This window comes from Heliangelus exortis, chromosome 10, assembly GCF_036169615.1.
Source record: "Heliangelus exortis chromosome 10, bHelExo1.hap1, whole genome shotgun sequence".
NCBI lineage: Eukaryota > Metazoa > Chordata > Aves > Apodiformes > Trochilidae > Heliangelus > Heliangelus exortis.
The window spans coordinates 2,112,780-2,134,686 of NC_092431.1; the positions used below are offsets into that span (position 1 = coordinate 2,112,780).

Genomic DNA, 21,907 nt, shown 5'->3' on the forward strand with positions numbered 1-21,907 from the left:
GAGTCAGTTTGCATAGAAAAGACATTTCCTGAGAATAAACATTTCTTCTGCTTCGAGGAGGAAAATTTTTTCATCTGATGGTTTTCTCGTGTGGCTGCATTGAGCCAACTTTAGGATAAGAGCCTGAGACCCCATGGGGTTTGTGGGGTTGTTTTTCCTGTTGATCTGTTCAGGTGTGATCTCAGCTTCCCCATTCCAGCTGCAGGTGGGTATTAGTGAAGGAGCAAACCCAGAATCTATAGGAAGAATCAGATGAGCTTGAAAGGTTTAAGAGAGGGGTTTTCCCCAATGCAGTGACAAGGAGCAAAGAGTGAGTGAGATCCCTTGCTCAACAGCATCCCAAAATGTCAAGGAGAGCAAATCCTAAGGACTGATTTTTGTGGCTGAGATCCCAAGGAAAAGGTTCTTTTTTCTGCTTTCTTTTTTCTGCTTTCTTTTTTCTGCTTTCTTTTTTCTGCTTTCTTTTTTCTGCTTTCTTTTTTCTGCTTTCTTTTTTCTGCTTTCTTTTTTCTGCTTTCTTTTTTCTGCTTTCTTTTTTCTGCTTTTGTTTTTTCCTGCCTTTTTCTTTCCTGCCTTTTTCTTTCCTGCCTTTTTCTTTCCTGCCTTTTTCTTTCCTGCCTTTTTTCTTCCTGCCTTTTTTCTTCCTGCCTTTTTTCTTCCTGCCTTTTTTCTTCCTGCCTTTTTTCTTCCTGCCTTTTTTCTTCCTGCCTTTTTTCTTCCTGCCTTTTTTCTTCCTGCCTTTTTTCTTCCTGCCTTTTTTCTTCTTGCCTTTTTCCTTCCTTTTTTTTTTCCTTCCTTTTTTTTTTCCTTCCTTTTTTTTTCCTTCCTTTTTTATTTCCTTCCTTTTTTATTTCCTTCCTTTTTTATTTCCTTCCTTTTTTATTTCCTTCCTTTTTTATTTCCTTCCTTTTTTATTTCCTTCCTTTTTTATTTCCTTCCTTTTTTATTTCCTTCCTTTTTTATTTCCTCCCTTTTTTATTTCCTCCCTTTTTTATTTCCTCCCTTTTTTATTTCCTCCCTTTTTTATTTCCTCCCTTTTTTATTTCCTCCCTTTTTTATTTCCTCCCTTTTTTCTCCCTCCCTTTTTTCTCCTTCCCTTTTTTCTCCCTCCCTTTTTTCTCCTTCCCTTTTTTCTCCTTCCCTTTTTTCTCCTTCCCTTTTTTCTCCCTCCCTTTTTTCTCCCTCCCTTTTTTCTCCCTCCCTTTTTTCTCCCTCCCTTTTTTCTCCCTCCCTTTTTTCTCCCTCCCTTTTTTCTCCCTCCCTTTTTTCTCCCTCCCTTTTTTCTCCCTCCCTTTTTTCTCCCTCCCTTTTTTCTCCCTCCCTTTTTTCTCCCTCCCTTTTTTTCCTCCCTCCCTTTTTTTCCTCCCTCCCTTTTTTTCCTCCCTCCCTTTTTTTCCTCCCTCCCTTTTTTTCCTCCCTCCCTTTTTTTCCTCCCTCCCTTTTTTTCCTCCCTCCCTTTTTTTCCTCCCTCCCTTTTTTTCCTCCCTCCCTTTTTTTCCTCCCTCCCTTTTTTTCCTCCCTCCCTTTTTTTTCTCCCTCCCTTTTTTTTCTCCCTCCCTTTTTTTTCTCCCTCCCTTTTTGAACAGTGTGGGCAAAAATTCTCCCAAGTGCTGCTTCATTTCTGGTGAAGGAAGGGGATGGGCAAGAGGAGAGCAGTTGGAGGTTGATCCAGTGTTTATCCAGGGGGGTAAGAACAGGGATTAATGGTGTCTGCTCCAAGTGCATTGCAGTGAAGGCTTGAAATTGGTTCATTTTGCCATCAAGCAGATGGAAACCCCAGGGTGGCAATGACAAAAGTTTAATCTGACATACAAATGCTTCATTTTTGCAGTCATCCGAGGAATCTGTGATGACTACAGATTGGATTTCAGTGCTTTCTATGCCTGGATTGGACTGTGGAACAGCTTTTTCCTTGTGATTTACTCCCTCTTTAATTTCAGTCTTCTGATGAAGCTCTTTAAAAGGTAGCTATTTTCAAGAAGTCATTTTTCGGATCAGATTATTCAGCAAATGGGAAAATTATACATTTGCCAAGCTCCTTAATTAACAAACTTGCCACCAAATGTATTTTGCAGGATGAGGCTAGCAGAATTTCACTTTATTGTTCCAGTTTGAAAGAAGCTTTTAAAGAATCACCGAGTTTTGTTTCCTGAGTTGAAGCCTAACTAAAATCAGTGTAATTTCATGTAAATGAGTGAATATGCTGATTTTTTTCCTGTGAATAGAGTTGAACTCTGCTATATTAATTCCTGGAATTTTTCCACAGGTCAACAGAAGAAATAATTGCACTTTTTATATCCATCACATTTGTCCTTGATGCCATCAAAGGTATTACTAAAGGTAAGCCTTGTGACAGTGTTTCTTGGTGCAGCTCTCTGCTTTTGCTTCCTTGTCAGGAAGGCTGCAAATATGCTTGATGTTTGCTTGTTCCACATTTGCTGAGGGCTAAAAAAAATAAAGTATGAGACTGAAGCAGCCCTTTGTCAGCAGTTTACCTGGATGTGAGCAGTCTCTTTGGTCTTGGCAAAAAAAAAAAAAAAAAAAAAAAAAAAGTCCAGGTTAAATGCAGTGCATTTAGACATCTCTTTTGCCACATTATTAAAATTAAGTAGAGGGGTGCTGGAAAATGTGTTGCTTGCCTGCTCTTCCATGATCTCTCAGACCCTTCTTCCATGACAATGTAAGGGCTGCAGCACCTTCCAGCATGCTCCTGGAATTATTCTGCCTTTTCCAGCCTCTTGGTCCCTATTTTAGGGGTTATATTCCCAGTGAGTACCCATGAGCAGCCTTGGGATTTAACAAACTTCTCTGGCACCTCTCTTCCCTCTGAGCTGGACTGGCAGGAGGTATTTGGGAAGGTGAAAGACACTGGGAGAAATGCCACGTGGATGGTAACCTCTCTGTTTCATCCCAGTGAGGAACTGGCCACGGCTGCATTCCTTGGTGATCATAGAATCCTAGAATCCTAGAATCCTAGGGGTTGGAAGGGACCTCGAAAGATCATCTAGTCCAACCCCCCCTGCCAGAGCAGGGCCCCCTAGAGTACATCCCCTAGGAACGTGTCCAGGTGGGTTTTGAATGTCTCCAGTGAAGGAGACTCCACAACCCCCCTGGGCAGCCTGTTCCAGGGCTCTGTCACCCTTACAGTAAAAAAATTTTTTCTGATATTCAACTTGAACCTCCTATGCTCCAATTTACACCCATTACCCCTTGTCCTATCACTGGTCACCACTGAGAAAAGCCTAACTCCATCTCCCTGACACTCACCCCTTACATATTTGAAAACATTGATGAGGTCACCTCTCAGTCTCCTTTTCTCCAAACTAAAGAGCCCCAGCTCCCTCAGCCTTTCCTCATAAGGGAGATGTTCCACTCCCTTAATCATCTCAGTAGCTCTGTGCTGGACTCTTTCAAGCACTTCCCTGTCCTTCTTGAACTGAGGGGCCCAGAACTGGACACAATACTCCAGGTGTGGCCTCACCAATGCAGAATAGAGGGGGAGGAGAACCTCTCTTGACCTACTAACCACCCCCTTTCTAATGCACCCCAGGATGCCCTTGGCCTTCTTGGCCACAAGGGCACATTGCTGGCTCATGGGCATCTTCTTGTCTGCCAGGACCCCCAGGTCTCTTTCACCTACACTGCTCTCCAGCAGGTCAGCCCCTCTTGTCCACCAGCCCCAAAGCTCAGGTTATCCTTTGAAATCCCACTGAACACAGCCCTTGCTTTCAGGATTCTCAGCCCTTGCTCATTCCCATGTCTTGTATGCACCTTCAGGGAGCAGCTTTGACACTGCAAAGCAATTTTTGAAGTGAGAGATTTTTTTTCTCACTCCATTTGGAACCCTTAATTTGGCTCCTTGGGCATATGCTTGGCTTGTGCAATCAGAGTGGGTGTTTTTTCTCAGCAGAACACCTTTCAAATACCCTCCTTACCCAAAGCTTGGTGAAGGAGAAGCTGTTCTAGGGTACTTTTTTGCTTTTTTCCTTCCTCACTACATAGCTTTGCTCAATGTGTGCTGTTAGTGTCCTGCTCTAGAGGAAGGAGGTGACCTCCCAGTGGCCCTAAGCTGGTTCCTCGAGGGGCTCTTCAGCTGCTCTGTGAAAATTAACAAATATTCACAACCCTTCTGAGGCAGAGAGCAGGTTTCCCATAGCAGGGCAATGAGATGGACAGAAAGGATCCCCTGGGCTGCCAGGCTCCCAGAAATCTTCAAGGAATAGCTCCGAGGATTGCCAGGGGGGCAGGAGAGGATGCTGGAAGTTAAAGAGTGTAATTAGTCAATGAGTGTCATTTTCCCTTCTGCTTGGGAAGGGCTGAGTTTATAGGAAAAATGGTCATAAAATCAAACCAACACTCCTCTTGTTTGCCAGCTCGTGTTGGCCTGAGCTTGTCTGGAAGTGTTCAGTGTTTGAACAGATGGAACCCCTGGTCCAGCCACATTCCCTGGTGCAGAAGGACACGGATGCTGTCAGGCACAGGCTTTATCCTTAACCCTTTCAGTGCTCATACACATGACACCAGTGCAGCTCCCAGCCCCATGCTTATCTTCCAGACACCTTCCAGGAGTGCTTTTCACTCCTGTGCTGTAGCAGGAGGTGATGGTTTTCTGTAGCAGGAGGTGATGGTTGCTGCTGCTTTCTCCCTTTCCCACTGAAAACTTGGAGCAGCAAAGCAGAAAGAGAAAGCTGGTGCCTTCTCCATGCTGTTAAATATGTCCTGGGAATATTTAATTCCCAGCACCTTTGGGCTTGTGTTCAGATGTGTTTTCCTCAGCCTGATCACTGCCTGGTTTTGCAAGGTGCTTGGAGACATGCAGGGAAAAAAAGTGGGGAGGGACTGATGGTGTCCAGAGGAATCCATCCAGGGGGTGTTTGTGCTGTCCTGGTGACACTTTTTGTTTTCCCCCTGTGGCCCTGCTGCCAAAGCTGTTGTTTGTTTGCTGTTGACCCCTGCTCTCTGCAGGAAACAGAGGTGAACTGGTGCTGCAGACAAAGCCAGTTCATGTTGTTGGAGGGAATTGAGCCTGGATTTGGCTTGGGAACAGCCAGGTTCCAGCAAGGGCACCACCTGCTTTGCAGCTTTCTCTTCATTCAGGCAACAAGATTGACTCAGCTGGGTTATAAAAGCAAACCACGAAAGAATCAAACACTTCAGAACAAGTCTGTGGTGCAGGATGAAGGCTTCCCCTACTTCTTTTGGCACGTTCTCACTGCTTTACTTAAAATAGAAGCAAAAAATCCAAGTTTCTTCCCCTATTTCCAGGACTGGTGGGAGCAATCCAAGGTAGTTTTGAGGTGGGTGCAAATTAAAAGGAGGTGGACTCAGTCAGGTTGAATGCAGAGCACCAAAGGTGTCTTTAGCCCTCTCATAGCCAAGGGAGGGGGAAATTCATTTCCCAAAGGAGAAAATTCACAAAACCTCAAACAAAGTAACTTAATTCTTTTTTCTTCCAGCCCAAACATAAATACAGAGGCGTGCAAATGCTTTCTGCATAGTTGCTGGGTTGTGTGTGCTCTTGGTTTCTCATATGCTCAGGAATAGTGTGTGCCTCCAGGACTTAGGAACATTTAGGGCCAGCTGAGATGGTAAACAGGCTTTTTTAGCTCAGCCCAGCTGCTAATCCTCAAGAAATTCTGCCACAATCATTTCTGAGGACAAAAAATGCTCTTTGTATCTCTGTTGAGAGCTGGAAGCTCCAAGTCCTCCAGCAACCTGTTCAGTGCTGATGTACAGATCATGTCAGAGCTCTGTGCCTCAGTTTACCTGCTTGCAAAGCAGGCATGGGTGTCCTGCCTGGGCTGAACACAGCTGCCAGGATGCAGGGAGGAAGTTTTGGCAGAGCTTTTATGCCAAGCACACGATGTAGGAACAGGCAGTGGTGATGGAGGTGGCAAAGAAAGTGCTGGGGGAAACTTTCTCATCCTTTAAAAGTGCAATGGTCTCCTCATTTCTGGCTGCTGCCAGCAAACTGAAAGCTTAGATCTTGAGCTTCTGTGGTCTAAATTTCTCTACAAAATTGGGGAATGTGAAGTAACCAGTCTTTGTACTACAACCCCTACCCCATCCATTTGTTGGGTGCCCAGATTCCTTTTAAAAGGTGGAAGCAGAAGGGTTATCATCACCCCTCTTAAAACACAGGGAATTTTACATTGGGATGAGCTCCAAACCAGCAGGAACACAGACTGTGTTTCAGCCAAATTCAGGGGGGTGGCAAGTACCAAATCTGCTTTGCAATAATATTTGCACTTTGTTTTGCTGCTTTTCAAATAATTCATGTGTAGGGTGTTCCTGTTTTCCTTCTTGCTGCTGCAGAGGGGAAAACTGAGGGGCTTGAGGTTTTCAGAAACTGCAAGATTATTTGGGGGTGGGATGGTAGGGTGAGCTTTATAGCTCCAGTTTATTGATTTTTGCCAGAAGAGAATGGTCCTGCCCTGAATTTTTGACTTTCCCTACGTGGAGCTTGAAGGGAGACTGAAGCAAAGAAGGGTAAAGGGACTTCAAGAGTTTGAAATTATTTCCATCCTCCTCTATTTCCCCCCTGGTATGGGGGAGAGTGGGTGCTTCTTGCTGCCTTCTGATCATGTTCCATGGGATTATCAAGGTTACAAAGCCCAGCCCCATCTTTTTTGTTCTATTTACTCCTTGCAGCACCTCAAGCTCTTTTTCCCCAAATCATCCCCAAACCCACATTTACGTGCTTGGAGCCAATCAGTGCTATAAAAATGGGAACATAGCTGTCTAAATGCCCAAAAGCATGGGTGTATTTACAGTTGTAAATTAAATAAATACCCCTGAGCTAACCTAAACCATAGATGGGCAGTTCCAGAGGCGTTTCAGGGTGTTTCACTTCACAAGTTTACTTCAGGTGCTCTGTAACTTGTTTTCAATTTGCTGTGTAAATTTCAATGTTCTGCCAGGTTTTGCATATCATCAACACTTACCTTTAAAATCTGGGCCAGCCTTGGAGGAAAAGTCCTTACTGCACATTTTGTGTGCATTTAAGGAGCTGGGCAGCTTGGCTGCTCTTAATTTTTTTTCAGAAATCATGATGGACTTTGTTTACCAGGCTGCTGAAAGTAGGTATTTTTTTTTTTTTTACATATATAAATATTTAAGAGCAGTGGTTCCTAGGGGAAAAAAAACCAAAAAATCATGTAAATAACTAGCACTGGAAGTGTTGCTTTTGAGAAATTTAGCTTTCCCTTATTAAAGTAAGTGAAAAAATAAATTTCCCAAGTGCTGGCTTTGTACGAGCTGTACCTCCCCTGGCTTCTTCTCCCAGGTTTGAGGAGCTCTGGGAGCAAAATGTTAACACTGCATGATCAAGCAAGAGCAAACCACTTGATTTTTACTTGCTTTGACTGTCACAAACCTATCCTAATGCTTGCCTGTTGCTTGTTTGCACAGTTTTTAAGAAATATTACTACCATGGGCGCACAGGAGACATTTACTTGGAAAAAGCACGAGCCAATGCTATTCCAAGCCTCGGCATCAATACCACCTTCTTGATGAACTCATCAGTGAGCAGATCCATGTCCCTAGAGAACCAAACAGGCCCCCATGATGTGCATTATGGGCGTGAAACCGCTGTCCTTAGCCTCATGTTGATGTTGGGTACCCTTTGGCTTGGTCATACACTCTATCAGTTTAAAAAAAGGTGAGTTGCTTCAGCCTTGGAGCTCAGGCTCCTGGTTGTTTCGTGTTACCCGGGAAGAATCTCTCTAATGGGTTAGGTTTTTATGGTGTAACCCAGAAAAAAAACCAGGTGGAACTCTTCCCTTTGTGGTGAACTCTTCCCTTTGACTTGGCCACCTGGAAAATGGTAGCAGCAGCACAAAATGTTTGGTCACTGGATGATGCCCTCTCAAATTTGGTTTGGTGTCACGAGGGGCTCTTTTGGAAAGCTTTGGATCTGCCACGTATTTCGTGCTGAAACTCCTGTATAGGACTCCTGAATAGGGTCCCCATTCACCCAGACTGACCCCAGCTTTTGTGGGGTAATATGCTGGGACTGCAGTTCACACCCCTGATGGGTGGGTGCCTCATCCTGACTGCCCTCTTGCAAAGTCTGCAAATGGGAAGCTGAAATCTTCCATTTACATGAGATGTGTAAATGTACCTATGCTTCTATTTACCAGAGAAAAGAAGTCTAAATTGCTGATAGATACCTCAGATCAAATAATACCTTGAAGTTCCATAAGCTAAAGTTTGGCTCTTAAAAGCACTCCCAAACTAGCTTCAGGTCCATCAAGCTTTTGTTTGAGCTGTTATCTTCAGTGTAAATCTACAGTGTAATCCCAGACATTGAACCACTCTGGGAGAGCAAAAATCTTTGGTGCTGGAAGGACTCCTGGGAATTGGGTGTCCAGCTCTGATTTGGGGTTTATTCCCATTGCCCTTTTAGTTAGAAATCCTTGAGTAAGCAATTAAACTGAAGTGGAAATGAGGCACAAATTGGTGCTTGGAGGTATTTTTTCTAGCTTGTACCTTTGTTTCTTTATGGGTTTTGCTTATTCATTCATCAACCTTTAAAGGCTATAGATTCCTGAGGATTGAGGGCTGAATGAAAGACTAATCCTCCACTCCAGATACCTCCTTAGAATTGGGCTGAATTATCACTTGTTAAAGCATTAAGTGTTATCTGGACTGAGTGATTGGCTCTACTCTGTGGTGTTGATGGAAATTTTTTTTTTTTCTTTAAATTGCAGCCCCTATTTACACGCCACAGTCCGTGAAATTCTGTCCGACTGTGCCTTGCCCATCTCAGTTCTGACTTTCTCTGTTGTGGGTTCCTACATCTTCAAGGAAATTGAAAGTAAGTCATATTTTTATTCTCCGGAATACTGGGGGAAGCTGTTTGGGGTGTATGAAGAAGAAAAATGAACTCCCAGAAAGGTTTGGCTAAAAAATAGTCCAGATTTTCCATATAATTTCACAAATCCTGTCTGTACCTCCCACCACCCTGAGAGCTTGAATTTACTCAATATTAGATTTAATTTGTTCAAAACACTCATCAAACGAGGCCGAAGCATGTTTTTTCTCTAGATAAATTATTTCAGTGTGTCTTCTAATTTCAAACTGATTTAAAATGTGTATCTCTTGCAATAAAGAGAATCAACAACTTCTGGCAGAGAACAAAGGGCAGAGCAATTAGCAGGCAGGAAGGGATTTTGCCACTCATGCAGCCCTAGAGTTGATGATCCTGCTCTGTCCTCTCTGTCTCCAGTTTACCTTTTCCTAATTTAGGTGGAATGGTGCAGAGCATCTGGGCAGTTCTAAGCTACACAAGGAAATCTAAAAATGAGACACCATTCATTGGCCAAATAGATCAGCTTTTCCATATCAGGAAGTGATAATGGGGACAGGAATTGCATTGTCCTGTGGTGACGTGAGTGGGTGATGTGAGGAAATGTATGGAAACAAATAAGAAATGGCTTTTTTTTTTTTTTTTTTTTTTTTTCTGATGGCCATTCCATCCAGTTGGATTGTAATAGAATGTGTCGCCATGTGTGATTTATCCCTAGCCAAGGATTTCTTCCAATGGCAGGAAAATAGGGGCATGTTGCACAGCTTGTTGGCTAGGAGGAAGTTTTAAACCTCCTCGTTAAGTTGATGAATTGAGCAGGAGGAGTAGTTACAAGTCAGGTTTTCTAATCTAGAAAGTACCTCACATCTGTGGAAAGCAAGTTTCCCTCTTTTGTTTTGCTCAAATGTATGTAATGCCTCACTAGAACTAGCACTAATCTGGCAAAGCAGGATGGCAGCCAAGTTCTGAGAGGATGGAGGAAAAAAAAGCAGCCAGGTGAGCCTGTCCCCTCCAAGCCTTCTGGTTGCCACATGCCAGCCCATCAGGTCTGGTTTGCAGCATTGGTTTCCCCATAGTTTGGTGGTGTGGGTAAAATGTTGAGTCCATGTAGATGATTAGACAAGAAGGTGCCTCCTAATATCATTCTCCTCTTCTTTCCAGTGTCCAAATTTAACTACAACCCATCTGACAGCTTGTTTGTTCTGGCCCCTGTCCAGTCCCTCTCCATCTGGTCAGTGATGAGTGCCATGGGGCTGGGGTTCCTCCTCTCCATGCTCTTCCTCATAGAGCAGAACATCGTGGCATCACTCACAAATGCCCCAGAGAACAGGTAATAACTCCTGGTACTCCTCTTCTTTGTGGAGGGGAACATTCTGGAGTCTCCTCCCGGGACCTCTTCAACTTGTCTGAATATTGGAAAAGGTGTTCTGGATGTGTTTTTCAGAACTACAGTTGTCAGAGAGGAAAGTAATCCTACGGCTTACATGGTCCCCAGAACCCAATATTGTGGCCGTGAGTCAAAAATGTAAAGTATCAATGACCTCTTGACCTCAGCCTGCTGCTTCTTTGCCCAGGGGTGACTGCTACACAGATATTTTGCAGAGTTTTAGGTCTGCTGGATGTAACTTGGGATATTTGGGAAGAGTCTGACCCATGTGGACACTTCCATTGCTCTTGCAGTCCAGGATAATTTTTGGAAATGAGGAGTCAGTGACTTGAATAAATGTCCTAGCATGATGTGCTGCAGCTGAGCATCAGGAAAGTGTTTGGAGCTGTTAGTCTGGAATTGAAAAAGTGGAAGTGAAGCAGAACCCTGACTGATAGGTCTGATTTATGTGCAAACTTGAGGCAAGATGTTGCACTATTAAAATATTCCCTCTGATGTTTCTGTGCCAGCTGCAGTCAGATATGCTGGCAAGAATGAATGTGTATAACTTCTTTCCAGGGAAACTACCATGTCTCCAAGGATTTTTTTTGCTGATGTAATGCGTGGGAGGGTTCTCTCCTTGCATAACATACATTAGCATTCTCTGCAGCTGGAGTGACACTGAATTAGGGGAAAGAAGACAAGCTCCCATTCAGTTGTAATAATTTGGTTTTCTTTGACCACTTGATTTTTCCTTTTATCTTGATTATTTCCCTCTAAAGTGGTGCATAAATCAGTAATGTAAATGGGTCATCTCTTGGCTTAGTGTCTTCTAAACTCTTGGTGTTTTCTATTAGTGTGTAAAATACTCTTTGGAGTTGGTCACAGTGAATTGCTTTGGTTTGGATTTTTTTTTGTTTGTTTTTTTAATGCCTTATTAAAGGGGTAATTACTGAGGTTATGCAGGTTAGGTATCAGGAGATGGTGTTTTAGAGCTGGAAAAACTTGGCCTTCACACCTTCTGGTTTGTGGTACCATCATGGACCATCCATGGACCAAACCATCACCACCAGCCAAGTGCAGAAAATGCTGTTTGGTGTCTTAGGACACTGATGTGTTTTGGGGAAGGACACCCCACACTTGTGGGGCAGCCCGAGGAATACTGGGCTGGTTGGGCAGTGTCAAGGTGACCTAGGATATGACACCTAGATCTTTGTGTGTGTGTTGATGTAGATGAGTTGAGTGGAACCTGTCCACCGGTCAGAGCAGACCATACAAGGTGCTGTAAGACTGCAACCAAGGTCCCAAAGGAACAAAGATGTTGCTGCTCTTAGCTGTTTGGCCTTTGTACATAGAAAGGACTCTGAAAAGGGCAGGCAGGACAATCAGATGGTAACCCTGGGGGTGCCTTTGCTCTGAGAAAGCAGCAAGTGAGCAGGGAGCTTGCTTTCAAAGGGTGAGCCAACACAGGAAACGTGGTTCCAATCCCACCCTTCCTGCCAGCACCTTCCAGCTTCAGAGGCATTGCAAAGGAGACATCTACCTGACCTAGTCACCCCGTGGCCTTTTCAGTCAATAGAGGTGAGCACTTCCAGTGAGATGAGTCTTTGTTCCCAAACTCAACCCCACCCAAGATTGCTGCAGCCCAAACAATGGCATCAGCTGCTCTTGGAGACAGACACGAGGCAGAGATCTTCACGTGCTGTGCCACGTCTGTGAGCTCCGTGCACCCCATGTCCTAGGTCCTTAGGTCTCATGGCTCCAAGTTTCTGCTTGGGCACTGTATGGAGTTGGCTTGGGTGGCATTAAAATTTAGAAGAGCCCCTGTGGAAGACTTGGGAGCATTGGTGGATGGAAGGCTCAACGTAAGCCAAGGACTGCACTGGCAGCCCAGAAAGCAGCCCAAGTCCTGGGCAGCATCACCAGCAAGGACAGGGAGGGGACTGTCCCCCTCTACTCTGCTGAAACCCCCCTGCAGTGCTGGGTCCAGTTCTGGGGTCCCCAACAGCAGAAGGACACGGAGCTGTTGGAGCAAATCCAAAGGAGGGCATGGAGCTGCTGGGAGGGCTGGAGCAGCTCTGGTGCCAGGGGGAGAGTTGGGGGTGTTCAGGCTGGAGAAGAGAAGGATCCCATGGAGAGACCTCAGAGCACCTTCCAGTGCCTGAAGGGGCTGCAGGAAAGCTGGGGAGGGACTTGGGACAAGGGCCTGGAGGGATGGGATGAGGGGGAATGGTCTCAAACTGGAAGAGGGGAGATTCAGGTTAGATATTAGGAAGAAATTCTTTGGTGTGAAGAGGGGAGATTTAGGTCGAACATTAGGATGAAAATCTTTAATTTGAGGGTGCTGAGCCCCTGGTTGCCCCCAGAAGCTGTGGCTGCCCCATCCCTGGCAGTGTTGAAGGTTGGATGGGGCTTGGAGCACCCTGGGCTGGTGGGAGGTGTCCCTGCCTATGACTGAGGGGTTGGAACTAGGGGATATTAAAGGTCCTTTCCCACTCAAACCATTCTACGATTCCATGGTTCAGACACCCAAATGGTGCTCCCTTTTTAGTTGATCATGCCTGGAGAGCAGTTCAGCTGATCTCTTGTGTTTCATTAGGGTGACAAAAGCTCTGGCCAGGCAGAAACTCAGCTCTAGACCTACCTTTAAGCAAGGTATCCAACTCTGAGAGCTGAATCCTTCTCCAGCCTTTTTCTGAACCTTACATATAGTACCTGTTGGCACCAGGTGGGTCTATTCAGGAATGGGGCATGTAAAAAAAAAAAAAAAGACAAGGTTCAACTGGTTGTGAGTTCAGTGTTAGCAAGGACTCTGTGTAGTCCTTGCAAAGTGAACATGGTCAGGTTCAGTGGTGAAGGCTCCCAATTTCCCCCTCCCTTAGCAAATAAAATTCCCCAAAGCAAGGAGCACATCTCCTTGGTTGACTCCTGAGGAGCTGCAGCTTCAGGAATTCATGGCCCCTTTTTTTATCATGCAGAAGCAGTTCCATCACTGGGGGATTCCTCAGTCACACCGAGCACATCTGGTGGGGAAGGAGGGGAGATGAGGGTTAAAAACCAGATGGGTGGGAAGCTTTGGTGTGAGGAATTTACCAACTTGTGCCTGGGTTTCAACTGCTCCCCAGGTGTGCTGTGCCAGCAGGTAGAGACATCTGTGGGAGAGGAGGCTGCAGTAAATGGAGTGGCAAAACGCTGATGAAATTTTAATGGGCTGTTATCTTAGTGTTATTTTTTGTTATTTGCCTTTCTGCTCAGCCTTGTTCTTTCCAGGAGATGACTGCTTTGGGAGCAAGCCATCAAGTTTCATTACCATTCATGTAAAGCAGGGGGAGTGTGAAATCATCCCAAGGACATGGAAATGCACTTGGGTGTTGGGGATTGGAGCTGGGGTTCAGGAAGAGCATCCTCTTGCAGTTTGCACCCTGTAACTTCTGTCAACTCCAACCTCATTGCAGGTTGGTGAAAGGCACAGCTTATCACTGGGACCTCCTGCTCGTGGCTCTGATCAACATGGGGCTCTCAGTTTTTGGTCTCCCCTGGATCCATGCTGCCTTCCCCCACTCCACCATGCACGTCCGTGCCCTGGCTTGTGTGGAGGAGAGAGTGGAAAATGGACACATCTATGAAACGTAAGTGGGAATTTGGGGTCTCTTTCTGGCTTCCTAATCCTTTGGGTGTGGTGGGTTAGGGAGTGAGCTTCTTGTCTTGAAGGGTCTACAAGATATGGAGGTAGAAGGGAGATGCACCCAAGCTGAAGCCACCTTGGGTCAGTGTGGCTCCTGACCCCTTTTTTTCCCCTTTCCCCAAACACCTTATTTTAGGACAGCCACAAATTTTCTGTTCTCAGCAGTGGCTGGTGGAAGCCTGCAGGGTTTCCACCCCATACAGTGCAAATTGTCCTCTGGAAGAGTCAGCCCCAAGGCCTTCCTCAGGTTTATCCATGTGGAAATGCTGAGGAGATGCTTTGGCCAGATCTTTCCAGCTGTCTTCACCAGAAAAAATCCAGTCTGATTCATGGCTTGAAACCTGTCTGGTGGTTATTACAAAGGGCAGGAAAAATGCAGCATTATTCTAGTTTTCCCATAGCATCTTCCACCACGTTTCAAGGAAGGTGAGAAGCTGATTAAATTCTCTTGTTTTTAAGCAAAAGCAACTCTGAAGCCATGCCTGGGTCACAGCTTTCTCTGTGATACCTGGTTTTTTACTCTTCTGAGTTGTCCAACATGCTCTTATCTGGGATGTATTAAAAAAAAAAACATAAATTAAAAGCTGCTTTCTTATGAAACCAGTTCCAGAACAGAGATTATCTGGTCTGTTTGATCTCAGGCTGTTCCAGCTGAGTGCTTTTAGCTCAGAAGTGGTAATTTCCACTCACGTGCCATTAGTTTCAATTATCCTGTCTTGGTTTCCATTTTCAGGGTTGCCACTTATCAGAAGTGAGGCTAAGTGGTCATTTACTTTGGGGGATGGAGTGGGTCTGTCTTTTAATTTCAGTCTGGCCTTCATACTTACTGTTCCTGGTGCCAGCTGGCCCAGCCTGACCTGGCACAGCTGCTTTTTTGGGTTGCTGGGGGAGAGATTTCACCTTCTACATCTGGAAATTGCTGAGTCCTGCTGCTCCCTGTGATGATTTTACAAGATTTTACAAGACCTTTCCTGGGAGATCAGTCCCTTGAGGTTGTATTCCCATTAGTGTGTGTTGGTATTAGTTTTTTCCACAACTAGATCTGTTTGGAATAAATCCTAAACCCTATTTTTATAAAGAATTTTGTATTTTGAGTTCTAGGGTTTTAATCCACACCTTTGCTCTTGGTACCCATGAATCTGCTCTGGGCCACCTCTGCTTACTCATTTCTTTCTGAAATGCAGAATTCACCCAGTTCCAAGCCTCCCTCCTGTGTTTCTGTTGTGAATTTTGATCCCTGGTGGGTTTTATCCTTTTTTTTCCCCCCACCCACTGTCTTTATTCTGCATTCTGCCTTATCCTGAACAAAGTCAAGTCCCCTGCCTGACTTCAGGACCACCTTCTGCCCTTGTCCTCTGCTTCTTCTCCCATCTGCCCCAAAAGATCCCAGGAGAGCTCTTTTTTGGCCAGGATAACCCAGGGCTGGCTCAGTGATCATCATGAAAGGGCTGAGGGATGCCCTGATCTCCCCAGGTGTGTTCCTTTCCAGCACATCTCCAGGCAAGTCAATAGGTAACTGAATCAGCTGGGTGTTGGGAATTAGGATTTCCCAGTTATTTGAACTCCCTTGGAAGCTTTTTTGTTCTCTGCAAAGCACTGAGTGATAAACCAGGAGGCTTCCAGCAATGCTATCATCTTGTATTTTTTTTTCCTTAGCCAGCTCTGCTAAAAAAGGTAGGAACTGAAGCTCAGCTAGAAAATCAGATGTTTCAGCACTGGCTCCCTTGGCAGGTTCCTTTCCTGCACTCAAATCCAAGCTCCCAGTGAGGGGGGATGATGATATAAACAAGGATAAAGACCTGTCACAATGAAAGCAAAATTATTCTTCTTCTTTACTATAGAACAACCACTTAAATTTCACATGGCAGTCAGCAAATAGGCTCCCATTTCCTCATGTGGAGGTGGTCAGGAATGGCTAATCCCATGCTAGCTGTATTTAAAGGATTCTGGGGAAAGGAGCCTGGATTATGCTCTTTAATCTCCATTCATTACTTCATTTCCTGCAGCACAGGATTTCTGGAGCTATTTCCTCATGGGCCAAACCATGTGCAAATTTCTGGATTTCCTCTAGTGCCTTACTGACTGTTCTTGATGTCCTTACCCTGGAAATAAGATGCTTAAATTGACAAAAGAGCAATTTGAGGCTGGGAACTTCACTTTAAAGATACTTAGTTGGGTCAATTATGAGCAGTTTTAATTATGTTCTGATCAGAAATTCCAAACTGCTTCAATAAGTGGCATTAGCAGGAGCTGAGAGGGGTATTTGCAGTACATCTTGTATGGGATCAAAGACTCCTCAGTGCAGTGATTGCTGCATCCCCAAAAGATGATAAGCAGAAAATTTTATGAGCTTGAAAAATCCATTACCAAAGGGCTGCTGCTCTGAGCTCATCTTCTACTTGCAAACTGACATTTGATTGAAATGTGATGGCTTCATATCTAATTTTGATGCTGAGCTCTTTGGTTTCCATGACTTCACTTGCTGGGAACCTGGCAGAGTTGTGTGTGCATGGACTGACATTTGCAGGTCAAGAGCTTCCCCAGCAGTGGGTGAGATCTCTGCCTGAAAAAAGAGGTGCAGTTTCCCCAGGGATGAAGCTGTCCCTGGCAGAGGCTAAATCAGGGAATCCATCCCTTCCCTGGCAGAGGCTAAATCAGGGAATCCATCCCTTCCCTTTTCCTTCCTTGGGCCACTTGAGAGGCTCAGGGTGTTTCTGGCAGCTCTGCAGGGGTCTGACCACTCCTTATCAGACTTCCAAATGCCTGAATTAAAATTTGCAGTTGCTTTTTAAGCTGTTTGGTTCTCTCAGCTCTGAGATTTCAATCAGCCCTGGAGGTGGTGATGCAAAGGGTGTCAGATTCTATCCACCGAGGGGATGTCCCTGGCCAGAGCAGGCTGCAGGTGACACTGAAATGCTCATCTCTCCCATCCCTGGGTTTCTCCAGGCATTAGCAGGGAATTCTTGACATAAGGAGGATCTGAATAAATCAGTGTGGCAGGAGGAAAGCTGTAGTTCCTGCTCTTTAAACCTAGCCAGAAAGAGAGAGGAGGTTACTCAGAGGTTACCACCTCCTGTTCATTCTTTTAGTAATCCTGGATAACACCTAAGTCCTGTTCTATTATTCACCAAGAAGTTCAAGTGGTGGCCTCTGGACTTGGTGTCCTGTTTGTGACACCTCTTGTTCCTTTGGGCTCATAACTGTTCTGGTTAATTCTGCCCCAAACCCTGAGAGCAAGGCTTGGGCTTCTTCCCTTCTCTCTCTAAATAGAGGTGGGGAAGGCTCCTCCATCCCCACACCTTCATTTTGCTCTTGAATATATGAACAGATTCGAAGATCACCCTGGTTTTACTTATAAGCAAGACTCTCAGAAACTTAATCTTGGAAAAATTCAACAGGAGGCAATCTTTATTTAGGGCAGAAGGGATTACAGAGTCCCAGCAGTGCAGATGTAAAAGAGGGAAATGTGTTTTGGTAGATCTCTTGTGTTCATCTTCAGAGTGTTTTGTGCCCAGGGTTAATTTGGAAGATGAGGTCTTGCAACCAAGGAATGAGGCCACTAGATGCCACCAAAACAGCCTATGGACAAGAATTTCTTCTGGTAGAAGGGGGATTAACTCACTATTTTATCCACCAAATTGCTGGTTTTATCTTCTGAGAAAAAAGTTACACTAAGAACCCCCCTTTGCTCCATTATAAGCAGTCTTGAAAGGTGAGAGTTTTCTTTCCTCCTGTTATTTCTCATAATTCTTCTTTTATTTTTTTTTTTAATTTTTTTTTTAAACAAGGAGATGCTCACAGGTTTAGCTGAAGTGAAAAGAAAACAAAGCAACCTCCCCTCACCCCTCTACCTATCCCCCCCAAGCAGTCTCAGAAAATTGCTGCATGCTTTCCTCTCAGGCTTTTTTTTTTTTTTCCCCACCCCCAATAAAAAAAAAGTAGCCTGTCAGCTCTGCAAAATTTGCATGAATTAATTACAGGTTTTGCATGGCAATAGGCAATTTGCAGCCCAACTGCTCTTATCCACAGCAGAATGAAATTTATAGCTCCCTGCTTAGCACTCTCAGCTTTCCCTTCCATGCAAACAAGGAGATCCTCGTGTACATCAGAAATGCTGATGTGCAGTCAAGAGAGTCCAGGTTTGTGTTTTTTTTTTCCAAGGGGTTCATTGTTCCCATGGAAGTCAATGAGTGTTTGGGTTTATTGTTGTTTGTTTGGTTGTTTTTTGGGGTTTTTTTTTTTTATAATATGCACTGGGTAAACCAAGGATTACAGTGCCCAGAAAGAGAATTCTTTCCTGGTTTGGTTTTGTTTGCGATGTGCTGAACAGAATTAGTGGAGAGGGCAATTCAGTTCAGGAGCAGATCCAGGGAGCTTTGCAGAAGGGGAATCTGGCTGTTTTCCAGCTGTTCTGTTTGAGCTGAGGATTAAAGTCCCTGGCCTGGGGCCAGCAGAGCTTCTGCCCTTCTCAGTGTCAGCACGGGGCCAGGAGCCGTGATCTCGGTGCCGGGGAGATGAGTTTCCCTTTCCCCAGCAGCACGTGTCCTGCATCTCTGGGGAATAGTGAACCCCAGCAGTAATTTTATATGGATACTGGGATGATAGCCTCCTTCCCTAATCCCTGTTTTCTTATCTTTCAGGATTGTGAGTGTGAAGGAGACCCGGCTGACAAGCCTGACAGCCAACTTCATGGTTGGCCTCTCGCTTCTGCTCCTCCCTTTCCCTCTCCAGTGGATCCCAAAGCCAGTCCTCTATGGCCTTTTCCTCTACATTGCCTTGACCTCCATTGATGGGAACCAGCTCTTTGAAAGGGTGGCTCTCCTGCTCAAAGAACAGGTACAGGAACTGAGGCACCAGCTTGGTGGAACAGAGAAAAAAAAAAAAAAAGGGATTTGCAACCTTAGCACCAAACCGTGCCGGGAGATCCTGGGGTTACTCCCAAAATTCATGTCCTCAGGAGGCTGATTTCCAGCTCTGACCTGGGCTTTGCTTGGTTTTTTCACCTTTCTCTGCAAGGAAGGACTGAAAGCTGATGGTCTCTAGTTTAGCCTGCCTGCCACTGAGACATGAACAAGAGAAATCTTTTCCATAAGCAGAGAAAAGAGTGGGAGAATAACATGCTGTCAGGCAACAGAAGTGGCACAGCTTTTGTTGGGCTAAAAAAAAAAAAAAAAAAAAGTGATGGCTCAACTGCTCACAGAATTGCACTGCATCTTGCCTGGCTTTTAAATTGTGCATAAAGTGCTTTCTGCATTTCCCTGCCACAAAAAAAAACCCCAAAACATTTCAGCTTTCTTGCTCAGAGTGATGTCTTGGATGTAATCCTTTTCTTAGCAAAGAATTGCTCTGGAGAGCAGTTCTCCAGAGGCACAGACAAGTGTGTGCCTGGAGCCAGGATAAACTGCTACCTGTGAAGATGCCCCTTGAACTGTGTAGGGTACAAACTAAAAAATATCTTCAACCAATGTCATGGGATTTTTAAAAAAGAAAATTGCACAAACTGTTGCTCACTGGGTGTAGGGCGTTTGGAAGTTATAAAAACCCTCTGTGGTGTCTGTCAGCTGCAGAGTACATCCATTTTAAGAAGAATAATTAAATGTTAGCACATGCATCACGTCAGTAAATGATCTTTGAAGCTGTGTGGGGGAAATCAGAACAGGCAAAAAATTTTTTGCTGTATTTTAGACTGAGGTGACATACCACGAGATAAGCTTTTAAACTCAAAACAAAGTCACTTGCATTATTGAAATGCTTCTGCTGCAGGATGAAAACAAAGCTGGGAGATAGGATTTCAAGCCAACTCTGCTGCAACTTCTCAGAAGGTGTTACCTTGCAGTACTGGGAAGTGATCCTATCTCCAGCTCACCTTCTTTTACACAAGAAGGGTTTCAGAAGCCCAACATTTGGGTTTGCATCTCTGCTAATCTATTTTGATCTCCAATATCACATCCCAGAGGTTAAAACTCTGGAAGTTGGGTAAAGATTCCATTTGTCATGTCAATTTTTGCATGAGGCTTGAACAGTGACTGCTGGACGTGGAATATTACCCCTGGGTTTAGTACAAATTTAGGTGTGGAATTTTCCAAGCTTCAGCTTGGGAAAATGAAGAAATATTCTCAAATATGGAGATCTCCCCTTTCTGGGAACCTTTTAATGAGTCATGGCACAATCTGAAATCCACTGGGTCTGTATGGGTGCCAGCAGACAGTCCCTCATCCTCTTCATTGATGTATAGACAGTGAGTCAAAGCCCCTGCTCAGATGTGAGCAAGGAACTGTCAAAAGAATCTGCGAGCAATATTGAGCTTATTAATGTCACTTTTTTTCCTCCTCTTTCTCAAAAATGAGTTGTTGATGAGATAATCACTGGAGTTTAAGTAACAACCTCTTCCCATAGCTTCCTAATCTCATCTCCTGGTCTTCCCCTACTGGGGTTCAGCCAAGTAATGAGACCACCAGGGGCAAACCTGCAGAAGACCAAGGCTCTAAGATAATGAGGAGCTGGGATTTGGGTGGAGAAACCATCCAGCAGTAGCACCACCTGAATCCATTTGCTTACCACAAAACAACAGAATGGTTTAGGTTTGGAAGTGCCTTTAAAGGTGATTCAGTTCCACCCACACTCTTCCATAGGCAGGGACACGTCTCACTGGGCCAGGTTGCTCCAAGCCTCATCTAAGCTGGTCCTCAACACTTCCAGAGAGTAAAAAGTCTTCTGTGCACACCCCCACAGGCACTTCACATGTGGCTGCAAAGTCATCATAGAATCATAGAATCCTAGGGGTTGGAAGGGACCTGGAAAGATCATCTAGTCCAACCCCCCCTGCCAGAGCAGGGCCCCCTAGAGTACATCCCCTAGGAACGTGTCCAGGTGGGTTTTGAATGTCTCCAGTGAAGGAGACTCCACAACCCCCCTGTCCTGATGATCCTGCTCAGGAGAATCTCATTACTCCACTTACCAAGATGTTGTCTTGCACTCCAGATGCTCCCCAGAGCAATCTTACCTGTGGGCCAGGACTTTTCCTCCCCAGCTTTCCAATTCCCAGCCATCCTCTGTGTGGTGCTGCCAGTGCTGTGGTTCAAGGCTTTAACCTGGGTTCAGCTGCTGAACCTCTTAAGGACTAAGGACTCTTAAGGACTCTTAAGGACTTTGATGTTGATGCCTTGAGTGTGCAAACTGATGAGTTCCTCAAACCTTTTTTCCCCTTCCAAACCTTGTGCCACCTCCTGCACTCCCAAGTCCAGGTCTCTGCATATCTAATGTGGGAATTCTTCTCTTCCCAGACTGCTTATCCTCCAACACATTACATCCGCAGAGTGCCCCAGAGGAAGATCCACTACTTCACAGGCTTGCAGGTCCTGCAGCTCCTCATCCTCTGTGGCTTTGGCATGTCACCATTGCTCTACATGAAGATGATCTTCCCACTCATCATGATAGGGATGATACCTATCAGGTAGGAAGCTCTTCTGGGCTGTTTTTTTTTTTTTTTAGCCGTCTTTTTGTTTTTTTTTTTTTTCCCCCCATGTCTCCTGTGCCTTTTGTCTTTAGGCTTGTCCTGCAGGAGGTCTGAGTGGTGTAGAAGGACATCTGGTGCTTCCAGATCCTGGAGGAAGGTGATGGTGACCTCTTCTTCACCAGCTGCTCAGGCTTGAGGAGAAATAGTGCAGAGAGCCTGTGGTTTCACTGCTGCTGGGTGTTGTGCAAAGGGTTCTGGACTGGCATGTCCTTTCCTACAGCTAGCAGAGAGATAAATAAGGTTCATTCTGCAGTTTGGGAGATAGCTGGGCTTCCTGAGAAGCTGTAGCCTCAGCTTTCCCTGCAGGCATTTGATAATGTTCTATATTGCTTTGCAATTTGATTTCCTAAGGGGTATCAACTTTTCCTAAGAGGAATGCTTAGCTCTTCTCTTGACCTTCCAAACCTCCTTCACTGCTGAATGCCATGGCACATAATCACTTGGGTTAATCTGGCCACATTTGGTCTTAAAATGCATCTTTAAAACTGGCAGGGCCCTGCAATGTCTTGCAGCCTTGAGAGAGGAACACTG

At 45.0% G+C, this 21,907-nt stretch overlaps 1 protein-coding gene and 1 long non-coding RNA gene across 2 annotated transcripts in view; one reads left to right on the forward strand and one right to left on the reverse strand.

Moving 5' to 3' along the window:
• Positions 1-21,907, forward strand: part of SLC4A11 (solute carrier family 4 member 11) — a 95,444-nt gene that overhangs the window by 68,886 nt on the left and 4,651 nt on the right. Inside the window, 8 exon segments of the mRNA XM_071753151.1 lie at positions 1,832-1,964; positions 2,267-2,340; positions 7,411-7,660; positions 8,712-8,818; positions 9,971-10,139; positions 13,631-13,804; positions 18,501-18,696; positions 21,144-21,313. Coding sequence (XP_071609252.1) covers positions 1,832-1,964; positions 2,267-2,340; positions 7,411-7,660; positions 8,712-8,818; positions 9,971-10,139; positions 13,631-13,804; positions 18,501-18,696; positions 21,144-21,313 — 1,273 coding nt within the window.
• LOC139800322 (uncharacterized) lies at positions 18,129-20,946 on the reverse strand. The gene is made up of 2 exons (XR_011727705.1): positions 20,819-20,946; positions 18,129-18,413 (listed from the first exon to the last, which is right to left on the reverse strand). It is a non-coding gene; the product is annotated as an uncharacterized lncRNA (long non-coding RNA).